The sequence below is a fragment of the Canis lupus genome, chromosome 9, assembly GCF_011100685.1.
Source record: "Canis lupus familiaris isolate Mischka breed German Shepherd chromosome 9, alternate assembly UU_Cfam_GSD_1.0, whole genome shotgun sequence".
Classification (NCBI taxonomy): Eukaryota; Metazoa; Chordata; class Mammalia; order Carnivora; family Canidae; genus Canis; species Canis lupus.
In genome coordinates this window covers 15,480,716-15,501,709 of record NC_049230.1, presented here as the reverse complement: position 1 = coordinate 15,501,709, position 20,994 = coordinate 15,480,716, and the positions used below count along the sequence as shown (strand labels likewise).

The 20,994-nt window shown below is 40.1% G+C and overlaps 2 protein-coding genes across 10 annotated transcripts in view; one reads left to right on the top strand and one right to left on the bottom strand.

Annotated features, from left to right (window-relative positions):
* The window catches only part of TANC2 (tetratricopeptide repeat, ankyrin repeat and coiled-coil containing 2), a 369,540-nt gene that overhangs the window by 334,640 nt on the left and 13,906 nt on the right, over positions 1–20,994 (top strand). For 7 of the 9 annotated variants that reach the window (XM_038546935.1, XM_038546931.1, XM_038546937.1 and 4 more), the window contains 8 exons: positions 3,822–4,007; positions 6,103–6,196; positions 12,756–12,889; positions 13,883–14,006; positions 18,783–18,958; positions 19,277–19,409; positions 19,971–20,000; positions 20,836–20,927. In XM_038546935.1, coding sequence (XP_038402863.1) covers positions 3,822–4,007; positions 6,103–6,196; positions 12,756–12,889; positions 13,883–14,006; positions 18,783–18,958; positions 19,277–19,409; positions 19,971–20,000; positions 20,836–20,927 — 969 coding nt within the window. The remainder of the gene's footprint in view (positions 1–3,821; positions 4,008–6,102; positions 6,197–12,755; positions 12,890–13,882; positions 14,007–18,782; positions 18,959–19,276; positions 19,410–19,970; positions 20,001–20,835; positions 20,928–20,994) is intronic. The other 2 variants (XM_038546938.1, XM_038546933.1) reach the window with 1 other exon arrangement.
* LOC119876628 (RWD domain-containing protein 1) lies at positions 1,165–2,136 on the bottom strand. Its single transcript, XM_038546940.1, has one exon. The coding sequence runs from the start codon at positions 2,058–2,060 to the stop codon at positions 1,329–1,331; it is 732 nt and encodes a 243-aa protein (XP_038402868.1). The 5' UTR covers positions 2,061–2,136; the 3' UTR covers positions 1,165–1,328.

The following is a 20,994-nucleotide window of genomic DNA, read 5'->3' as shown; positions in this document are numbered from 1 at the left end:
AAACTTTTCAAAAAGAGAGATAAAGTCTCTTTTCATCTCTTGCAGAGCCTAATAAATAGTATTCTTTAAGAAAAATAAGGGCAGGGGGCACCTGGCTGGCTTAGTCGGTAGAGCATGTGACTCTTGATCTTAGGGTGATAAGTTCAAGCCCCATGCTCAGTGTAGAGATTACTTAAAAATAAAATCTTTAAAAAAAAAAAAAAAGAAAGAAAACACCTAGCCTCTTGGCGTTTAACTGACACTCTGATCTCAAAAGTAGTCACAAACAACTGCTGATCACCAAATAAAGTAACTTTTTCTCATTTCTCACCCCTCTAATAATGTTGGCGGTATTGACACAACACTTCCCAGAATTCTTTTCCTGCCTGTCTGGTTGCTCTTCTCTTTTCCTTCTCCTAATGTCAGTGTTCACTGAGATTTTGTCCTCTGGTCTCCATCCTCAGACTCTCTCCCATGGTGTCAGCACCAAAATACTGAAGAATGCTAGCCAGTTAGGTGTAGAATGTTCTTCAGTTTTAGTTTGATATTTTCTCATTGTTAGGTTGAGTTTATATCTTGTCAGCAAGAATATCATAGAAGTGTTGCTGTGCCCTTACAATTGCAGCACTTAGGAAGGTATGTAATGTTGCTGTGTGCTAACAGGGGGTGCTGACCTCTATTGCTTGGGTAAGATTGTGTCCTCTAGGTTTCTCAGACCTGAAGTTCCTCTTTTTCCCTTTGTAACTAAGAAGTATCTTTGAGGGAAATGCTTTGAGACTGGACAAAAATCTTGTCTCTCATGCTTTTGTCCACTGATTTTAGTATCCATCAGAGATTCTTTCTGCAGTAATGATTGCTGTGGTGTTTTTTGCGATTTTCTATTTCCTTCAGTCCTTCAACATTTATTAGTCAGAATTTTAATGCAGGGATGAGCTATCCCTTCTCCCCAATAGATGTATTTGTTTAATTATCTGTTTATAGCACTATGGATCTCTATATTTATTTTATACTATGACCTGTAACTCATTGCCATTATTATTTATTTTGTTGCTCAAATTGCCTAAGATTTGGCCTTTGGGAGCTCCTTCAAGTTGGCTCTTGTGTCCTTTCAACTTCCACTAAATTATTTTATCAGCATTTCTTTTTTTTTTTTTTTTTTTTTTTTTTTTTTTTTTTTTTTTTATATTTGAAACTTTAAGGTCAGTTTATTAAGTTCAATGATGAAAGCTATCAGAAGAATATTCTCCTGAAAATTATTTTTTCTTAGAAAAAAAGAAAGGAAAATCAACACCTCCACACAGCCACAGATGCTGTGGCAGTCACACCTCTCTGTAGATGGGGATAGTCCATTAGTCAGTCAGATCACTCTCTGGGTCAGCAGGATTATAGTCTGGATCATCCTCATCATCCTCTAGCTCCAAGTCATCCATTTCCTGGAATAGGGATTCATCTACCTCCACATTGTTTCCAGCATCTTCCAAAAACTGGATATCAGATGTGTCAAGATTATGATCTGTTTCAAATAGCTGTTTCCCACTTAATTTATTTTTTCCTGCTTGTTCTTCTTCTTTCATTCGTTTCTTTTTAATTTCCAAGAGTTCTGCATCAAATTTGGCCTTCCAACTTAAGAAATTCTCAATTGTGACAGGAGTGCCATGAAATAATTGCTTTTCAGCTTCTTCTGCCTCTTTCTCTTTTTGTTTCTTTTCTTCTTCTCTTCTAGTTTTTATTTGATCTACTATTTCATTTAATTTTTCTTGCACAGCTGTCACTAAAGTAAAGATCATTACCATACCAAGGTTTTCTTCTGCCTGTAACGCTAATAGTTTTAAAATATCTGAAACATCATTATCTTCTAGATTTTCCTGGGAGAATATTTCATAAAGAGGGGCTTCATCTGGGTATTTTTCACTGTATGTAAACTTGAGGGTAGTCTGGACAGTTTCATCATTTTCTCCAGCCTCAGATGTCACAGTAATGGTGAAACTGGGTGGATTTTCTGATAATACTGTGAAGGAGTCGGGGTAGATGGACTCCAGGGCCTCCAGCTCGTTGCGCTGCTCCTCGCCGTAATCTGTCATCGTGGCCCTCGCTGCTGCCCATGGGCCGCCCAGCCACCCAGGCGGCGCGCTGCAGCTGGGACCGCCGCCGCGCCGGGAGAGCTATTTTATCAGCATTTCTATACTTTCTGGCACCACAAGATGTTCCACATTCATCGTTTACTATTAATGCCTCAGCCCAGGAATTAATCATTTCTCTAAGGAGCCAAAGCACCTTTTTATTTATCCCCTTAGTTTTTGAAAATTTAGTATGAGCATGAAAATTCTCAATGACTCTCCATTACCTCTGACTAAAATTCAGACCATTTAGCCTAGCATTCAGAAATATCCATGCTCTGGTCCCAAAAGACCCTCTCAACTTTGTAGTTTAAGCTCCCCCTCCATGTACCTCACACTTTCAAAAACTAGAGTTAATAATTTCCTATCTCAGCCAGTTGAGTTGGGCCTTTTCTTAGTCTGTTTGGGCTGCTGTAACAAAGTACCATAGACTGAATAAATAATCGGCAGCATTTATATCTCACAGTTCTGAGACTAAGTCTCAAGATCACAGTGCCAGATGGAGCATCTGTTGAGAGCTTCCTGGCTTATAGGCCATACCTTCTTGTTATGTCCTCCCATGGTGGAAGGGAGAAAGCAAGCTCTCCGGGGCCTCTCTAGTAGGACACTTATCACTTCCTCAAAGGTCCCCTTTCCATTTAATATCATTACATTAGGAGTGGAAATTCCAACATATGCTTTCAAGGGGACAAAAATGTTTAGACTACAGCACCTTTCCTTCAGAATCGGTTACTGATTCCAGGTAGGAATTCTCTCCAGTTTTATTGCACCTGTACTTTCCTTACATCATTCGTTATCCTTTGTTGGACAGGTTTTTGTCCTGTTGGTCGCATCTCCCCTACCTTGTTTGAAAGTCCTTGAGTACAGAATAATCTATGTTTTACTGCCTTACTCGCTTTTCATCCTATGTGGTACCTTGCACAAAGTAGGCATTCAGTAAACATTTGTTAAGTAGATTGCTGGGTGGAACTAAAGCTGAGGAGAACCAGATGCAGAACTTAGGTGTCAAGTGTTCAGCCCACCTGCCAGAAAAAGCTACTCTTCTGTTGAAGCTTTTGGCTGCCTTCTGGTAGATCGATCTTAACCAGGCTCCTTTCAACCTAAATTTGCAACCAGCACTGCAACCATAAAAGCTGCTATTGGAACATAGTCCAGCATTAAGCTCCAAGTACCTCTAGCCATTTTGACCAGAACTTGGAGATTCTGCTCTCCCATTGGAAGAAAAAAAGCAGCCTCTACCAAAGTTTGGTGGTCAAAAGTATGATTCATGATGTGAAGTATTTTGCTGCTTTGGAGACCAAAAAATTTGAGCTTCAAAATGTTTTTCTTTCCTTTTATGATTTCAAAGACAGTTTTTTGTGCCAGCAGAGCTACAAGTCTTTGAAAGCTTGGTCTGAAAAGAACTATTTGAGGACAAAAGAGAATGTACCTCAGGAAAACAAAGCTGGAGCCGGGAATTTTGTTTTTTTAGTTCCTTTCTCTATGGAAACAAAGGCTGACCTTATGAAAAGAGGTTCTCCCCTGAGGGACATCTGCCAGAGTTCTAGCTCAGCAATGATCTAGCCTGAGTAGGAGAGAACTTTCTAGATTTGCCCAGATATTGGTTCACGGTATGGGAAGGGATGACTCTTGGTAGTCTAGTCATGTACAGTGGACCAATGTGACTGGATTAGGAGTGTGGCTACAAATCTTTGTTCACATACATTTCTCTGTCCTTCCCCTTAGGTGGATCATTTGGACAAGAATGGTCAGTGTGCTTTGGTCCATGCTGCTCTCCGAGGTCATCTGGAGGTTGTCAAATTTTTGATTCAATGTGACTGGACAATGGCTGGCCAGCAGCAAGGAGTATTTAAGAAGAGCCATGCTATCCAGCAAGCCCTCATTGCTGCAGCCAGCATGGGTTATACGGAGGTAAGAAAGCAGGTGATAAGGTTTAGGGTTTTTAGGTTTTTTTCAGGCTATGTATTGAAAGACCTAGGAAACAGGAGGAAAATGGTTGCATTATTATAAAATTATCTTACTAATTAATGTGAATTAGCTTTTTGGTCACTGTTTTGGGGAATAGGAGACTGAACTCCATGAAGCACTTGAATTCTCAAATACCAGCATATCTAGAATTATGAACATAGCATGTCAGAGTGGGAAAGAAGTTTGGAAATCATCTAATCCAATTCCTCCCCATCTTGCTTAACAGACAGTGACACTGGACTCCTAGGGATTATTTATTGACCTGTACTCACATGGGTAGGCAGTGTAGAATGGGAAGAACACAACATTTGAAATTTCAGAAGGACCAGGTTTGAGTCCCAGTTTGCTACATCATTTGCTCTGGACCTTGGACAGTTTACCTAATCTCTTAGAATCTTCATTTCCCATCAGTAAAATAAATGACTCTAATAAATTCTTTTTTACACAGCTGGTGTGAAAGGGTCTTAGTGAACTGTTAAACACTATACAAATGATATTTTTACTAATGATAGTAATAATATAGTGGCAAATGTATGGAATTAATAAATGCTAAGAAATATTGAACATCCAGTTCCAAGACAATTGTGTAATAGAGCAGAAGTGTGTGTGTGTGTGCATTCATACTTAAAATTAGTACAAATTTTAATGATATGAAGAATATGTAGCACACAGTTTATAAATGATGAAATATGCAGTACTCTTAATGGAATGCTTGATTTTTGTGACATTTATATTGGCAGCCAACCTATGGTTGCAACTCATAGATCATTTATAGATGATCTTTTTTGCTTTTTTCACAATAACTTTATTGTCATTATATTTGATATGTGATCTGTGTTAAACTACTTCTCACCCTCATACAAATCATACTCATTAAACTGGAACCTCTTTGAGACTTTAGCACTAAATCAAATCTTGATTTGTAATGTTTGCCAATTTCCCAGCTACCCCCAGAACTGATATAGAGCTGCCATTGTGGCATTGCTAAACACAGAGTTGAGAAGAGACGCATAGTAGCACACACCATGATGTGATATTTCCACCATACAGACACAATACATATAAATAACCTCAAGGGCATGGATAATGTAAAGTGTAGTTAAATAATTAAGAAATCACAAGAGTTTATATTTTTTAACCTTTTTTAGAATATAATTTATTTGTTATTTAATTTTTAATAAACAGCTTCGTTTAATAACTGACTTACAAAATTCCTGAAAACGTAGTGCTCAACTTTCATGGGTCAGTACACGTTGGCTCACCACTACATGGGATACTTCTATGACACAGCTACCCTGCCAACTGACCTGATATGTCACCAAGGGAATATTAAGTAAAACTGGGATTTCTAATATCTCTAGGTTTTAAATTCTCTCTACAGGCACTTTAATGCTAGTAGTCGTTCTGCCTTTTTTTTTTTTTTTTTAATTTATTCATGAGAGACACACAGAGAGAGAGGCAGAGACACAGGCAGAGGGAGAAGCAGGTTCCCCACAGGGAACCTAATGCAGGACTCGATCCCAGAAGCCTGGGATCATGCCCTGAGCCAAAGGCAGACACTCAACCACTGAACCACCCAGGTGCCCCTCGTTCTGCCTTTATTATCCCCAAAGCAGTCCTTGTACTTGCAAGCAGAAAAAAGATCATTGCCTGACTCTGATGAAATACAGGCCCTCTGTTTTCTCCATATTTGTTTTCTGGTTTTTATTTATTGATTGGGTTTTTTCCTCTTTATTTATTGGTATTCTTATTGGGAGAATGAGAGGTTGCTTCTTTAACTTAAATGTGAGGAATAAATAATTTTTTAAAAATAACAGGCTATATAAGTGAGTCATGTTCAAGAGAAACGTATAAACTGTAGCTAATAAAACAAATGCTTATCATGGCAGCTTTCATTTCTTTGTTGGGATAGTTCTGGTTTCTGTGCAAGAGTTTTCATCATACTTGGGTCATCCAGGTATCTTTCAAACCGCACAGGCTAGAGTTGGTAGCATAGTTTTCCACCTGAAGTTTGAACTGACACAATTTCTTGTTTCAGATTGTCTCCTACCTACTTGATCTTCCAGAAAAAGATGAAGAAGAAGTAGAGCGAGCACAGATCAACAGTTTTGACAGTCTCTGGGGAGAGACAGGTACTTCAGTAAACATTACTCTCTTTTCTCATTAATGTTGTGTGTTCATATGGAGATACTTTGCATCACACACCCTGATTTTTCCTCTGACATACCTTTAGCAGTCTCCATCTAATGGCTTTTTACTGGAGATTGATTCAGCCAAAGTAAAAAGTCAAGCGCTATCCTTCTTCCAATCCTCTCTCCCTTTGGATTCTCCAAATCATTAGCACCAGAGTCTTCTTTCAACCAAAATCTTACCCTGCTCTTGTTTCCAAATATTTTTAAAAGACTGAAAGTTTCCTTACAGCGTGCCAAACCAGAGCAAAAAATGGTTGTGGCCTCTCTCTTCTTTTATATGATCCTTGTAGCTGTTAAGTATAAATATTTCTCCCATCAAAATAACTCCACCTGCAGTGTAAACCAGGAGGTTAAGTTTTTATCCACACCTCTGACTTAACCAAGTTAGTTATCATGGCAGAGTGGTATCTGACGTGGTTAAACTGATATAAGTAAAGTTACTATCTGGATGCAAAATGAAGGTACCACCCTAAAGGCACAGCCCCATGCATCCGTTTTCATCTGTAGCCAAGAGATTTCTATATTGCTTGGTACTTACTACAGAAACAGAAGCTTCTTGCTTTGTGGCCTTTGCAGGAAATGATTGCTGTCTTTCCTCCAAGTCTAAACTAGAACATCTGGAGAAACATTAATAACCTTTTCTATGTTTTTATGAAATCAGGGCAATGAAAGCTTTAGAGTCACCACAGATATGTGTCATATTAGCCAGGAAAAGTAGACCAATATTGAGATGGCCAAGTTAGGGGGAATATTTTTTTAAACAAGGAGGGTATGTGTTTTGGTTAGTCAGAGTGTTATTAAAAATAACGGAGGCACTTGAATTCATTTAAAATTTATAATGATCTATCAAATTGTGATGTTTCCATTCATGGCAAATATCATAGGTAGGTTTCATGGCTTCTTTAACATCATGTAGAATGGTCCAAAGCTCAGGAATTTACTTCTCAAACAATCCCTCCCTCTGTAAGACTAAAGGGAACAGATGCCAGGCAGCTGCAGCTTACGAGCCCAAGACAGATTAAAGGAAAATGTGCAGCTGGAAACAGCTGCTGTCTCTGGGACTCTACCCTGTGGGAAGCCAGAGGACAGACTGAGGGGAAGGAACTAACCAGGATGCCGGCAGCTCTGGAGTTCATGTCTTCTGAATAAGAACTGTGGGAGGGACATGTTGCTTTACTGCTCCCATCAGCACAGCCTGTCCCAGCACACTATTGCTGGGCCATGCACATGGAACCCAGGAGGATGAAAAGCACTATGGCCTGATGACAATGTAGAGGAATTATAAGGCTAGCAATCATAGTGATGAATATCATACACATTCTAGTACTGTACTTGAAAGAATTTCTTAAAAACATTTAAGAAGGGAGTGACCTAAATGGAAGACTTATTTTTATTGATATGAATTTCTTATCAGAATAAAATTTTATGGGGGCACTTGGGTGGCTTAGTCGGTTAGGCATCTGACTCTTGATTTTGGCTCAGGTCATGATCTCAGGGTTGTGAGATCAAGCCCTGTGTTAGGCTCTGCACTGTGTATGGAGCCTACTTGGGATTCTCTCTCTCCCTCTCTTCTTATACCTCTCTCTCTTTCCCTCCCACCCTCCCTCTAAAAAAAAAGAAAACTGTGGCCTCGGGACTTTCACATGCGCAATGAAGTTTGTTACATTAATTTATATAAATATGTACCATATCTTAAGATTGTAAAAGAAAATCAGAGCTTCATGTCAGTTGGCTTGTAATCAGAATTGTATTGTGTTTAACTTGATATTTATATGAAATAATTACAGCATTATAAACATAAAATGCTATTTGAATAGCACTAGAATGAAATGCGTCTGTAATACAGTTTATACATCTATAAACAGTTATTTGGCTTCAGGAAAATTTCTAGGAAATAATGTCTGTGCTATGTAAGAATGTCCCTAAACCTCCCTACTGATATAGAACAGACTATGAGTTGCTTTTCTATCTATAGTGATGGATTTACTAGATATACATGTTCCTTTCTACCTTATAGCACATATGATTTAAAACGTATAATAACCCATTGAATTGTGATGTTTTCTCCAATGGTAGAATCTTACACATGTCCCCCTTATTAGAGAATGAAGGTGTGTGACCTCTAGCCATTGGTTGGGTCTTATACCTACAGCCCTGGTCTAAACAATAAAATCCAATGGTTGTGATGTCCCCAACAATCTGTATCATTTACTGTATCAAATCTAAAACACCATTAACTATAGGAAACTATATAGCCATTATTTTTTATGTGCCACTACAAAAAAAGAAAGCCTCGGCCTATTAAACTGACACAGTTCTTTATTATCACAGCAATCACAAGATGCATCCCAGTTTTAGAGATGTTAAAATGTGAAGGGAAAAAAGTACATCTTAGAATCAATGAAATTTATTTAGCATATAGTGAAATAATAATTGAGTTTTTACAGAGCAGATTTTCTAAAAGCAGGTCACTAGAATATACTGGTTGCCTTCTTTTTCAGCCTCTTTATCCTTCCTGATAGCATCTGCCTACATCCAGCCTCCACCATCTGGCTGGCCCCCTCCCATCCCACAGGGTTTTTACAGACTTCTCATGGAACAGTACAGAAGAAAAACAATTAAGGTGATAAGATTGTTCACCATGCCCTCTTTCCCTTGTCTAACAAGCTTAAACCAGGACCAGCATTAAAAGCTTCTAGCAACTCTAGAGGGCCTGAACCATCCTATGACCCAAAAGAAGCAAGAGTTCACAAAATAAACAAGATACCCATAACTCATGCCCTTATCATTTTTTGCCTACGTTATTGCAACTGCCTCCTCGCTGATCTTGTCACCCTTTCATGATTCATCTCCCTTGTGACTTCCACCAGAGTGAACTTAGTGAGCCACAATCTGTTGGTATCACTTTCCTGCTTACCACCCTTTAATGACCTGTATCATTAATGAAGTTATTTAGTATAATCTAAGAAGACCAGTTGTGATCTCTAGGCTTATCTTTTGCCCCACTTCTCTAGTAACTCCAGTAACAACAAACATACTGTCTCCCACCTCAGTGCCTTGTAAGTGTTCTCCCTGTGCCCGGCCTGCCTCCCCTTGTCCTTGCATGCCTTTGAGACTTCTATTTCTCAGATGAACATGTATCTAGCTCAGATGAACATCTCTTTCTGAAGACCTTCTCAGACGCTTCTTCCTATTATCTCCATCCCACTTATACACTGGATAGTAATGTATTTTTTATTTGTCTATCATCCTGACTCAACCTTGTGTTCCTTGAGAGCAGAGACAGTGTCTGATAAATAGTTCAATAAATGTTTAGTTAGTGTTTTGGATAGCAGTGATCAGTTTATGTCTCCCCAACCACCTCTCTCTCATTGTCTTGCATGACCTAGTCTGTGCTATACTCTTTCACAATTGAAAATAGATACACACAAGAACCACTAGCTTTGCCACATTCTGTTGAGTGTTACCATCCCATCCAAGCAGACTGGCTGTTTCCCCATCTCTGAGCTACATCCTGTCTGCCTATTCAGACTCCTTAGATGTTCCACTTTGAAGAAGGACCATTTATGTCAGATAATCTCATCAGCTGCTGACAAGCTAGGGAACAAATTCTGTAACTGGTCTCTTAGGAAGAGATTTGGCTCCAAACTGCTGTGTTTGCTCTAAGAATCAGTTTGTTGCTTTATGGAACTGACTTTACCTTAATCTTCTTTCTTTCAAAAAGTTGTAACAGTTTTTGATAAGACTTACATAAAATCCAGCCAAAGCAGTTTTTTGCTCTTGGATTTTGAAAAGTACAGATCCCATTTTATGTAGTTGTGTTGTTCTGAGATGAAATTGGCCAGCTGTTTTAATGACCATGTCCAGCCATCAGCTGGAGATTCCTACCAAATTACATCATAACCTAAGCAACAAAAATGATACAACAAAGAAAAAAGCCAAATGGAACATTCCCTCTTAGATTAATGTGTTATCCAATGAGCTGAAATGGGCCAGCCAGAGCAGTATAACTCCAGATTAGAGTGAACAATATAAGTTTTAGCTTTCAAGATGGGCACTGGTTGTAAATTTTCAGCAGTGTTGTGTGAACTGGCATCATTGGTGTGAAAGGCTTGATTCTGAAATACTGTTTGTATTTTCTCCAACAAGCTGCAAATTATTTTGTGAAAAGAATGTATTTGCCCTCCCTCCACCATACACAGGGCATTAAAAGGGAGGTTTGCTGCAACCCTATCACCTCGTAGCTACTTTAAATGGAATCAGAGAGTAAGAGTTAGAATTTTTTCTAATTATTTGTTTTATATACCAACAATATGATTCTTGTGGTTTCTAATGAGTGTCTACCCCAGTCAAGTTCTTTTTTTCCCTAGCTTTCCTAGGATCTAATTTACATATAATGCATAAATGTAAGGTGTACAACATGATGAGTTCTAACCAATGTCTGAAGCTACTCTCGTGTTCTGACCCAAGAATTAAAGTGGTTTTTTTCCTAAACTGTTAGAAGTATGAAGTTGGCAAAGAGAGAAGATCACTTTGATGTAAGGAACAAGACACAAAACTTCTTTGTCAACTTAATAATCATAACCATCAATACCTATACTTACTCATTGAAGGCTTGGAAATGACCCTCACCTCGGATAAACCTCTGCCCTCCTGTTAGGAATAGGACAGAAATGCCAGTGTTAAGAGCTCCAAAATTGAAAATACACATAAGGCAAGACACATACATCTAGTTTGAGTAAATATATCTTCTAAAACTGTCACATTTTTTTCATAAGCCCTTCTTATCCTTGAGGAAAGAAAAGGTTACTTAAAAGTTTATCTTAGTTGAAATTACAGGTAGTTTGATTTTGCATATGAATCAGTTGTGGATGAATTTGACTAAGCCCAAGGACAAAATGCCACTGGTTGTACTTAAATGAAAAAAATTTTCAAGTGACCATTTGATTTGAATTTCAGTTGCTTTCTTGATTAGATACCAACATTTGCAAACTGAAATATGATCTGCACTTACCAAATACTATCTTTTTCTGATTTGCCATTGGAGTAGGTGGCCATGATCAAGGAAGGACTTGCTGGCTACCACATCAGCTGTCCAAGTCAGCATGGTAAAAAAAAGTTCTCTATCCTCTTTTTTTATTTTTTTAAATTTTTAAAAAAGATTTTATTTATCTATTTGAGAGAGAGCAAGAGAGGGAGAGAGAGAGAGCACAGAGGTAGAAGGAGAGGCAACTTCCTGCTGAGCCCAACATGGGGCTCCATCCCAGGACCCTGGGATCATGACCTAAGCCAAAGGCAGACACTTAACCAACTGAGCTACCCAGGCCCCATCCTCTTTCTTTAAAAGCATAATTCCTGCTGCCTTGTAACCGTGTTTACCATCCTCCCCACCCTCCTCCATTCTTTAAAACACAGAACCTATGCATTTGAGATGCGACGATCAAATGAAATATATATATTTGTTCAAATATGAGCTTAATAGAAAATCTATCTCCAAATCCCTCTTGCTACTATTGAACCAGGCTCAGAGAATGAAATAGGCACTCAGAGAATCTACTCTCTGAGTGGACAGTAGCACAAAAAGAATGTTTAAGTTTCTTCCTGCTGTGTCCCTTATAGTCACTATTGCTATTTTTATTATTTGTGACTCCATTATTTTATAATCAGAACCTTTGTCACACCTCTTTTCTCATCTTTAAGACTATTAACTTGAACATCTCCGACTTCCATATGAAAGTGGCTGCAAATGTACTAGAAACTTCTGTCTCAACTAATGAAGAAAAAAAGAAAAATGGCCCAACTGAGACTGCTATTCTTGACTTTGGTTCTTTAGGTTTAAGGGCCCAGGAGTAGAGGTTGGCCAGAAGTGGTTCCTAGCTAATTTTAAAAATTACTTACTTGGGGCACGTGGGTGTCCCATTCGGTTAAACATAAGCTCAGGTCAGGATCCCAGAGTCCTGGGATGGAACCCCATGTCGGGCTCCCTGCTCAGCGGAGAGCCTGCTTTCTCTCTCTTCCTCTGCAGCTCCTCCTGCTTGTACCCTCTCACTCTCTCTCTCTGCCAAATAAATAAATAAAATAATAAAATAATAATAAAATAAAAAGACCTTACTCTGCAAAGGCCCTTCTCTCTACATTTCACCCATGCATACACACCCATGTGAAGTTTGTTGCCAAGAAGAGGTGCCAAAAAAAGAGGTAAGTCAAAAGCAGAGAAGACAGTCTAGGTAGGAAAAATGAAACCAAGTAAGTTTAATCAAAGGTGATTTTCAATAAATTTATTATCTACAATTGTCTCCATATATTGTAAGCCCATTTAAATGTGGTTCTATTCATGATTTTTCTTTAAAAATTTCATTTGTGACAAAAGTAGCTTATAACCATTCTTGGAGGTAAAGTAGCAGTTCCATTAATCTAACACAGATATACTGCCATGCTCACACAGAGGGCTGGAGAGGGAAAGACCCACCTGTTCTCAGTCTGTGTTCTCTGCCCTCAGCACTGACAGCTGCAGCTGGAAGGGGCAAACTGGAGGTATGCCGTCTGCTCTTGGAACAGGGGGCAGCAGTGGCCCAGCCAAACCGCCGTGGGGCAGTGCCCCTGTTCAGCACTGTTCGCCAGGGCCACTGGCAGGTAAGCAGGGTAGCTACTTCCAGTTCTTCAGATAGGGCTGAGTTCTAGGAAGGGACTTCAGAAGCAGAGAGGAAAAAAAAATCACAAAGTTCGGGTTACTCAGCAGTCACCGGGCTTGAGGACTTGGGCCTTTGTTAATAATACTCTGGTTCATTAAAAAAATAAAATAAAAAAAAATACTCTGGTTCATTGAGAATATGTCAGAAACCTAACATTCAAAATCATCATCATTTAAAAAAAGATCATCATCCTGATCTATATTGTATAGAAGGACCAGCTAACTTTTGCCTGGTCATGGAGTGACCTGCTTCTCACATTTCACAGTATCCACATGTTCTCTAAAAGATTCATATCCCAATAGACCCCTGCTAACAGGTGTCTTGCAGGTGTCTCAGACTTGCCAAAAGAAAATGTGGTGTATGTAAATTCTAGCTATGCAGTCTTTCCAGATGTTTGAATTCCAGATAAATTCCACTAATTTATACACTTAGGATGGAAAAGAAAACATATTGGTGATAATCTTTGGAAGTATTTGTGTAGAAGAAAGGCTCCAGAAGCCAAACAGTATAGAAGAGTTACAGAGGCACTTTATTGTATTCACTTCAGTCAGAGGTATTCACAACAGGCAGCCTTGCAACCTCTAGAAGTCAATAAAATGGCACTGGCATAGGTAGTGACTTGTGTTAGAGCTTCCATCATGGGATTGCTTAGTCTACATCTTGGCCTTTTGTATCTTAAATTCTTTTTCATTTAGGGGTTGAGTCAAACATTCAGAGTTGAATTCTTATTTTGGCTATCCTTAGGAGAGTCAGAGATCAAATAACATGGTACTAGGACTGTGCAGGAACTAAGGGACTCTTGCAGTAGACACTTACATGTAGAGATGACTCGCCTGTACAGCAGGAAGAAATCCTTCAGTGGAGGGAACAACATGCACGTGGCTACTCAACAGCTCTTCCTGGCTCATTTGTCCCTGTTTCTCTACACTTGCAGATTGTTGATCTTTTACTCACCCATGGAGCTGATGTCAATATGGCAGACAAGCAGGGTCGTACTCCCCTGATGATGGCTGCCTCTGAAGGCCATCTAGGAACTGTGGACTTTCTACTTGCACAAGGTCAGTCCTGGGATGCTGGAGCTGCATGGTCAGTGCCTATAATAACCTAAGGAATTCATGATTTCCAGTGATGGATTCTAAGAGATGTTAATAGATATTATTGGGGCACCTGGGTGGCTCAGACAGTTGAGCATCCTGACTCTTGGTTTTGGCTCAGGGCTTGATCTCAGGATCCTAGGATCCAGCCCTGCTCCATGCTCACCAAGTTGCCTATGTGAGTCTCTCTCCCTCTGCCCTCCACCCTGCTCACGCATGCGCTCACACGTGTTCTCTCTCTCAAAATAAGTAAATCTTTAGAAAAAAGAATATCTACTATTAATCTAGTTGGCTAAAATGTGAAAGTCCATCTCCCCTCTTATATACAGTGGGACCCTTCACTCTGATACTTTTTGTTTCCTTATGGTTTGAGGGATTTTTGGTATTCTAGTCAAATTAACATCTTCTGAATTTTCTAATTCAAATTTGTAATCTCTAAACTTTGATTTTTAATATATACTCAATAGACATTCATCTTCCAAGGACTATGCTTTTTCTTTATCAATCCTTTTGTAAGCCTGAACAACTAATATTTTTCTTGTATCTAAAGGAGACAGAGGTTAAGACAGTTGCCAACAGTGGGACCCTGTTTGAGAATTCAGAATATTATCCTCTTGTTGTAATAAATTGCTTTTGACATTAACCAACATTCACATACTCCTAGTGAATGGGAAGTGAATTAAAGGAGATTGTGGTCACACCACCTTCAAAAGCATTTCAGGCTCCTTTTGATTGCTCTGACTTCATTCACTGATGCAAAACAGGGGTGAGTGATGGAGGACTTCTAGAGAAGGAAAACTCACGTCACTGATGGCTCTACAGTACCATCTAGTGGACTTTGAGCATTTATAGGAAGCAGGAGATAGTATAATTGTGACCAGCCTAATGACTCCACTCCAGCCAACAAACAAATCTGGTTTTATAATATCTATCCTTACTTCTGCCAAGACGGGGTTGGAGGAGGATAGAGAGTGTACCTTGATTCTCAGGTTAAAATGTGGCAGGAATAAATGTCCCAGAACAACCTAAGTCTACTGGAAAAGGCAGGACCTCTTCAGCTACTGATAACCTTGAGATCACTGCACGGAGTCTGCCACATGCCAGTGGAAGCTTATCAGACATAGATATCAGAGATTTGTTCTCCCTTACCATTGCTTATGATGGGCTTATGTCCTGATAAACCCAAGTTTAAAATATCATAAGTTGAAAATATCTTAAGTTGAAATACATTTAATACACCTAGCCTGGGGATGCCTGAGTAGCTCAGCGGTTAAGCTCTACTTTCGGCTCAGGGCGTGATCCTGGGGTCCTGGGATCGAATCCCACATTGGGCTCCCTGCATGGAGCCTGCTTCTCCATCTGCCTGTGTCTCTGCCTCTCTCTCTCTCTGTCTCTCATGAATAAATAAATAAAATCTTAAAAAAAAAAATACATCTAGCCTGTGGAACGTGGTATTTCCATAGCTTAGCTTTGCTTACCCTAAATGTGTTTAAATGTGTTTACAACACTTACATCAGCTTACAGTTGGACAAAATCATCTAACACAAAGCTTACTCTATACTAGTGTTGAATATCTCAGGTAGTTTATTGAACACTGTACTGAAAGTGAAAAACAGAATGGTTGTACAGCACATAATGGCTTTATCTGTTGTTTACCTTTGTTGTTTTGTGGCTAATGGGGAGCTGTAGCTCGCTATTGCTGGCCGGCATCACAAGAGAGCATCGTACCACACATCACTAGCCTGGGAAAGGGTCCAAACTCAAAATTTGCTGTACATTTGCTACCAAATACCTATCACCTTTGCACCATCATAAAGCTGAAAAATTGTAAGTCAGACCATTACAAGTCAGGGATGTTCAGTATTTCCTTTATTCACACTTAAATCAGAGACTTCCACTAAATCAACAAATTCTGCAAACATTTATTTAGCTTACATTATTTGCAGAACACAATACTAGTGCTATGTCAGTGAGTGATTTCCTTTTAACTAATACACTATAATCCGTGCCCTCTGAGATGCTGTATCTGGCAAGGAAGAGATGAAACAAAGATAAATACCTGAAAAGCAGAGAATCCTAAGTGCTCTGATAAAGGTATTGGAGTTAGGAAAGGACAGACTTTGAAAGGTGAATAGGAAAAAAGTTTCAAAAAGAAAAAAAAAGAAAAAAGTTTCATATTTAGGGAAACGAACATAAATGAAAAGTCAGGGAGGAGAACCAGCACACAACAGGTTTGGGGAAATAAGCAAGTTGTCCAGTAAAGTACATGAGGGCTTTTGGGAAGTAAAACTGGACATGTAGGTAGGAAGAAAGTGAAAAGGAACAGATTAAATGAGGTTTTGAATTTAATTCTGAAGGCAGTGGGGAGCCTTTCAATATTTTTTAAAAGTGAATAAAAAATGTGCTTTAAAAAAAATATCTCTGGCAGTAGTGCAAATAGTAGATTTGATGGAGGAATTATAGTGGACCAGGGGATCAATTAGGAAGCATTGTAATAGAATAGATGAGAAATAATGATGCTCTAATCCAGGTGCACTAGCTGTTAGAATAGAACAGAAGGGCCAAGAACAAAAACTATTTTGATTATAAAGAGTAATTACACGTAGGAAATAGTAATCGTTGAGTTATAGATCACTCCAGAGTTTTAGTTTTTTAAAAGATTTTATTGATCTATTTGAGAGAGAGAGAGAGAACACATGTTGAGGAAGGGCAGAAGGAAAGGGAGCAGCAGACTCCCCGGCAAGTGGAGAGCCTGATGTGGGCTCTATTTGGGGCTCGATCCCAGGACCCTTAGATTATGACCTGAGCCAAAGGCAGACACCTAACCAGCTGAGCCACCCAGGGGCCCCAGATCACTTCAAAGTTTTAAAATGGATGTTTGGAAGAAGTGTGATTCCATTAACTGCAAGGGGAAGAAAAGAGAGAAGGGGAAGATTACTTACTGAATTTTGGACGCATATTGAATATATGAGTTTATTTCATATGTATCTCCTATTTCTTAGATTCCAGCTTTCCTTATCTTTGGAAAATCAGCTTATAATATACATCTGTATATTGCAGCTGTACATTACAGCTTGTAATATACATCCAGAACCTTCTTACCCTGCTTCTTCTACCTTTGGAGTCTCTGTCCAGGAAATTTATAGATGTTCCATCTAAGAAAACTCCTTAGATTCTGTACCACATTCAAATTCATTCTGTGTTAGAGTCAGTGTTTTAATTGCAAACTATACCATTATGAAAAGAGAACCCAGTACATAAACAGCTGTCATCAGAGTTAGAGGTATGGTACCTTCCAGCCCTTCATCTTGCTATGGGAAGCCACAAAGTCTGGTTGTCTGACCTCTGGGAGTAAAAAGATAATAGAAAAAAAAAAAAAAAAAGATAATAGGCCAGATAACTGCTGAGTGGATCCTGAGCCTAGCTATGGCACATCCTAAGCTTGATCTGACATCTGAATCCTGTCTAGCTGGGGAGGCAGCCTGGAAAGTGTTCTGTACACAGTAAGTTGATCCTACTTTAGTTAGTATGACATGTCAACTGTGTGAAAAGAATTGTCCTAGGTACTCTTCAAACTAGCAAGGAAGTGATAGGCTCTTTGCCATCCAAGAGCTTACAGTCTAGGCTAAGAACCAAATGTATGCTGAATTTTAGACTAATTATACAACAGTGTATCAAGTATGCTTGATCCTTACAGATAGAAATAGAAATGTTGAAGAAAAACAGTTATAGAATACCAAAAAGGCTAAGAGAGTAGGGATGGGATCATTGAAGCCTGGTGAGTTTAATTAAACTCTGAATTTCCTTGTGACTGGGGCTCAGTTTCTTCCTGTGAGTTCATCTCCCCCATGTTGTAGGGAGAAAGAAAGTGGCCAGTGATAACCATGATAACCATGTACTGAGCTCCTCCTGTTTTATGAGAATCTCTACAGGAGTTTACAGTGTTGTCACTCTGCTGAGTTCTGAAAACATTCACTGAGAATTCTGTGCAAGGAGGATACATTAAAAAAGATTAATAACCGAATAAGGTCATATGTTAAGCACATTCAAGATGAAGTGAACAGTGAACCAGGAGAAGCTTCCTGGAAATAGGGGATTTGGAAATGGTTCCTAGAGAATGAGTAGAAATGAGGCAGTTTGTGGGGAATGAAAAGATTGCCCACATGGAAGCCAACATGACCAAAAGTGAAGATACAGGAATATTGTGGAAGAGTCCAGAGGCAGTGAGCATATCTGCTGGCCAAAGTAGAGGATTCTCTGAGGGGCATAATGAAACTTAAGCTGGAGAGTAAGCTTGGGGTAGATTGTGGAGGGCCCAGAATATCCAGTGAAAACAATGAGGCTCTCTTCTACCAAGTGCTTATAGGATCATTTTTTTAAAAAACAGTTTTATTGGGATCCCTGGGTGGCTCAGCGTTTAGGTGTCTGCCTTCGGCCCAGGGCGTGATCCCGGGGTCCTGGGATTGAGTCCCACCCACATTGGGCTCCCTGCATGGTGCCTGCTTCTCCCTCTGCCACTGTCTCTGCCTCTGTGTGTGTGTATGTTTCTCATGAATAAATAAATAAAATATTTTTAAAAAAATAAAAATAAAAACAGTTTTATTGAAAGATAACTCACATACCAGAAACAAAAGCTGTGCTTTGGCCAGAGTGTGCAGCTTAAGCACCAGCTTTGCCTCCTGCTCTGAGTGGTTCTGGGTTCTATGTTTCCTCAGCCCTCTGTTACACTTGCTCTTATAGGTGCCTCCATTGCTCTAATGGACAAAGAAGGATTGACAGCCCTCAGCTGGGCTTGCTTGAAGGGTCATCTGTCAGTAGTCCGTTCTCTGGTGGATAATGGAGCTGCTACAGACCATGCTGACAAGAACGGCCGCACCCCCCTGGATCTGGCAGCTTTCTATGGTGATGCCGAGGTGGTGAGTGCCTTTACAGAAGCCTTTGCATAGCATAGGTAGGGAAGGTTCTCCATCCATAATGTCATCTGGGATTAAGGGTAGAGTAGCATGTTGATGATTTCTGATAGAAAGTTCGTGGACCTGTACTTGCTAGAGGACAGGAATATTCAAAACACCACTGAAGACCAAGAATACATGTATGGCCTGAAATACCATGGCTACTCAGCCTGGTTCAGAGCAGCAGTTGAATAAAAAGCCCAGGCAGCAGCCAAAGCCCTCAGTGGAGCTCTGCTGAGCCACTGCACTTGTGTTAACTGTTCTGCTTGATCCATGTTCTAGGTCCAGTTCTTGGTGGATCACGGGGCCATGATTGAACATGTTGACTATAGCGGAATGCGCCCTTTGGATAGGGCAGTGGGGTGCCGGAACACTTCTGTTGTTGTCACTCTTCTGAAGAAAGGAGCCAAGATAGGTAGGAGAAAGGAAGAAGGTGCTGGCCATCTGTGCCCGGGGGCCAGAGTGGCCCAGTGGTCTGGCTGCCCTGGGTGTTTGGTGTGAGTGTGTATAGTTTCCCCTCTGCCCTGGCCCAGTTGTTGTTAAGTGAACAGAAAGGCTCTTGGTCCAGAGAAAGCACCATCTGAGCCACGGTCTACACCACTCTGTGTCCAGACTCACATGGTTCTCTGCCATGCCCTTAGGGGCCTCAGCCAGGAGGCTGCTCTGACCTCAAGCACATCTTAGTGCTAATGCCTGTGTGCCAGCCCCGCCCTGTGAGCATCCTCGATCCCTGCACTGCCGTGAGCCTCTGCTTTCCCTTGCTCTGTATGTGCTTCAGACTCTCCAGTCCCTGCTGCTGCCGCCCCACCTGCACCCCCATCCCTCAGACCCATAGACAAGGGTTGGCTGATATGCTGGCTTTTTTGCTGCCTGCCTCTCACTGCTGCTTTTTCCTTCTTTTTTTTTTTTTTTTTTTTCACCTTCATCCATTTTTTTTTCCTCTCCTACAACTTTTTGTTTTCTCCTTTCTTTGAAGGTTGTCAGACGTTACCGAGTCGCCCACGAGGTATATTTCACCGCTGTCAGCATCAGGCGTGGTCTGATGGCTTGGTCAGCTTTGCCTTCTCCTCTTTGATTTAGCCTGCATGAGTTCCCTACACCTCTAATCTTTTAATTTACTTCACCTTAAAAGAAGATTTTTTTTAATGACTGTTGTAGAGAATAACTTGAACTTTTGATAACTAACCCTGGAAAGCTTAGTTGGTAAATAATTCAGGTGTCTATAAACTAATCAGTTTAACCTCTTCTTTCTCTTTGTGGGTAAAGTAGTCCTCAGTAATGTCGGCTTGTTGGCTTGTTTCACATCTTTTGACTTTTGAACTGTGCTCCTGGTTCAAAGTAAATCCCAGGGAGGCCTATTCAATACTTACTCCCAATTAAGGGAGCCTTTAGAATCTTTAATGATTCCCCTTCTACAAAGTACATATTTTTAAGTTAAGAGACTAAACAACTAGGGATCATGAGTCCCAAGGTTGCCTTTTTTGGATTTTTTAGATCTTGTGGTAACATTTAATGTAAACCTTCTCCTAATGACCTCATTTAAAATAACTCCAGAGTAAGCCATGGCCTGCCCAAATACAACACGTTGGCAGGCTTTGCTGCCCTCTTGTGGTGCAAGCTCAGACAGTTCAGACGTTCTTATTTTAAGGTGAATAGAAATCCAGCGCAGCTTCTTGGCAGTGGGAGTCCCTAAGATACTCCCAGGTCTAAACGATGAGGAAATTGTTGTGGAGCAAGTTGTTCTCTCAGCAGAAATCCCCCAGGATGTTTTTTTCACCTAGCTTCCTGCCACCCTTACATTGTCTGAGTTTTTTACCCATCATGCATCCTGTACACTACAGGTCCAGCCACATGGGCGATGGCCACCTCCAAACCAGACATCATGATCATCCTGTTGAGCAAGCTGATGGAAGAGGGGGACATGTTTTATAAGGTGAGGGGAGGAAGAAACAGTTTCCTTAAAGCAGCCACTGACTCTTTTCTACATGTAGAATTTACTA

Excerpts from the sequence above, each read along its gene's own strand:
- LOC119876628 (XM_038546940.1), bottom strand. The coding sequence starts at position 2,060 with ATGACAGATTACGGCGAGGAGCAGCGCAACGAGCTGGAGGCCCTGGAG.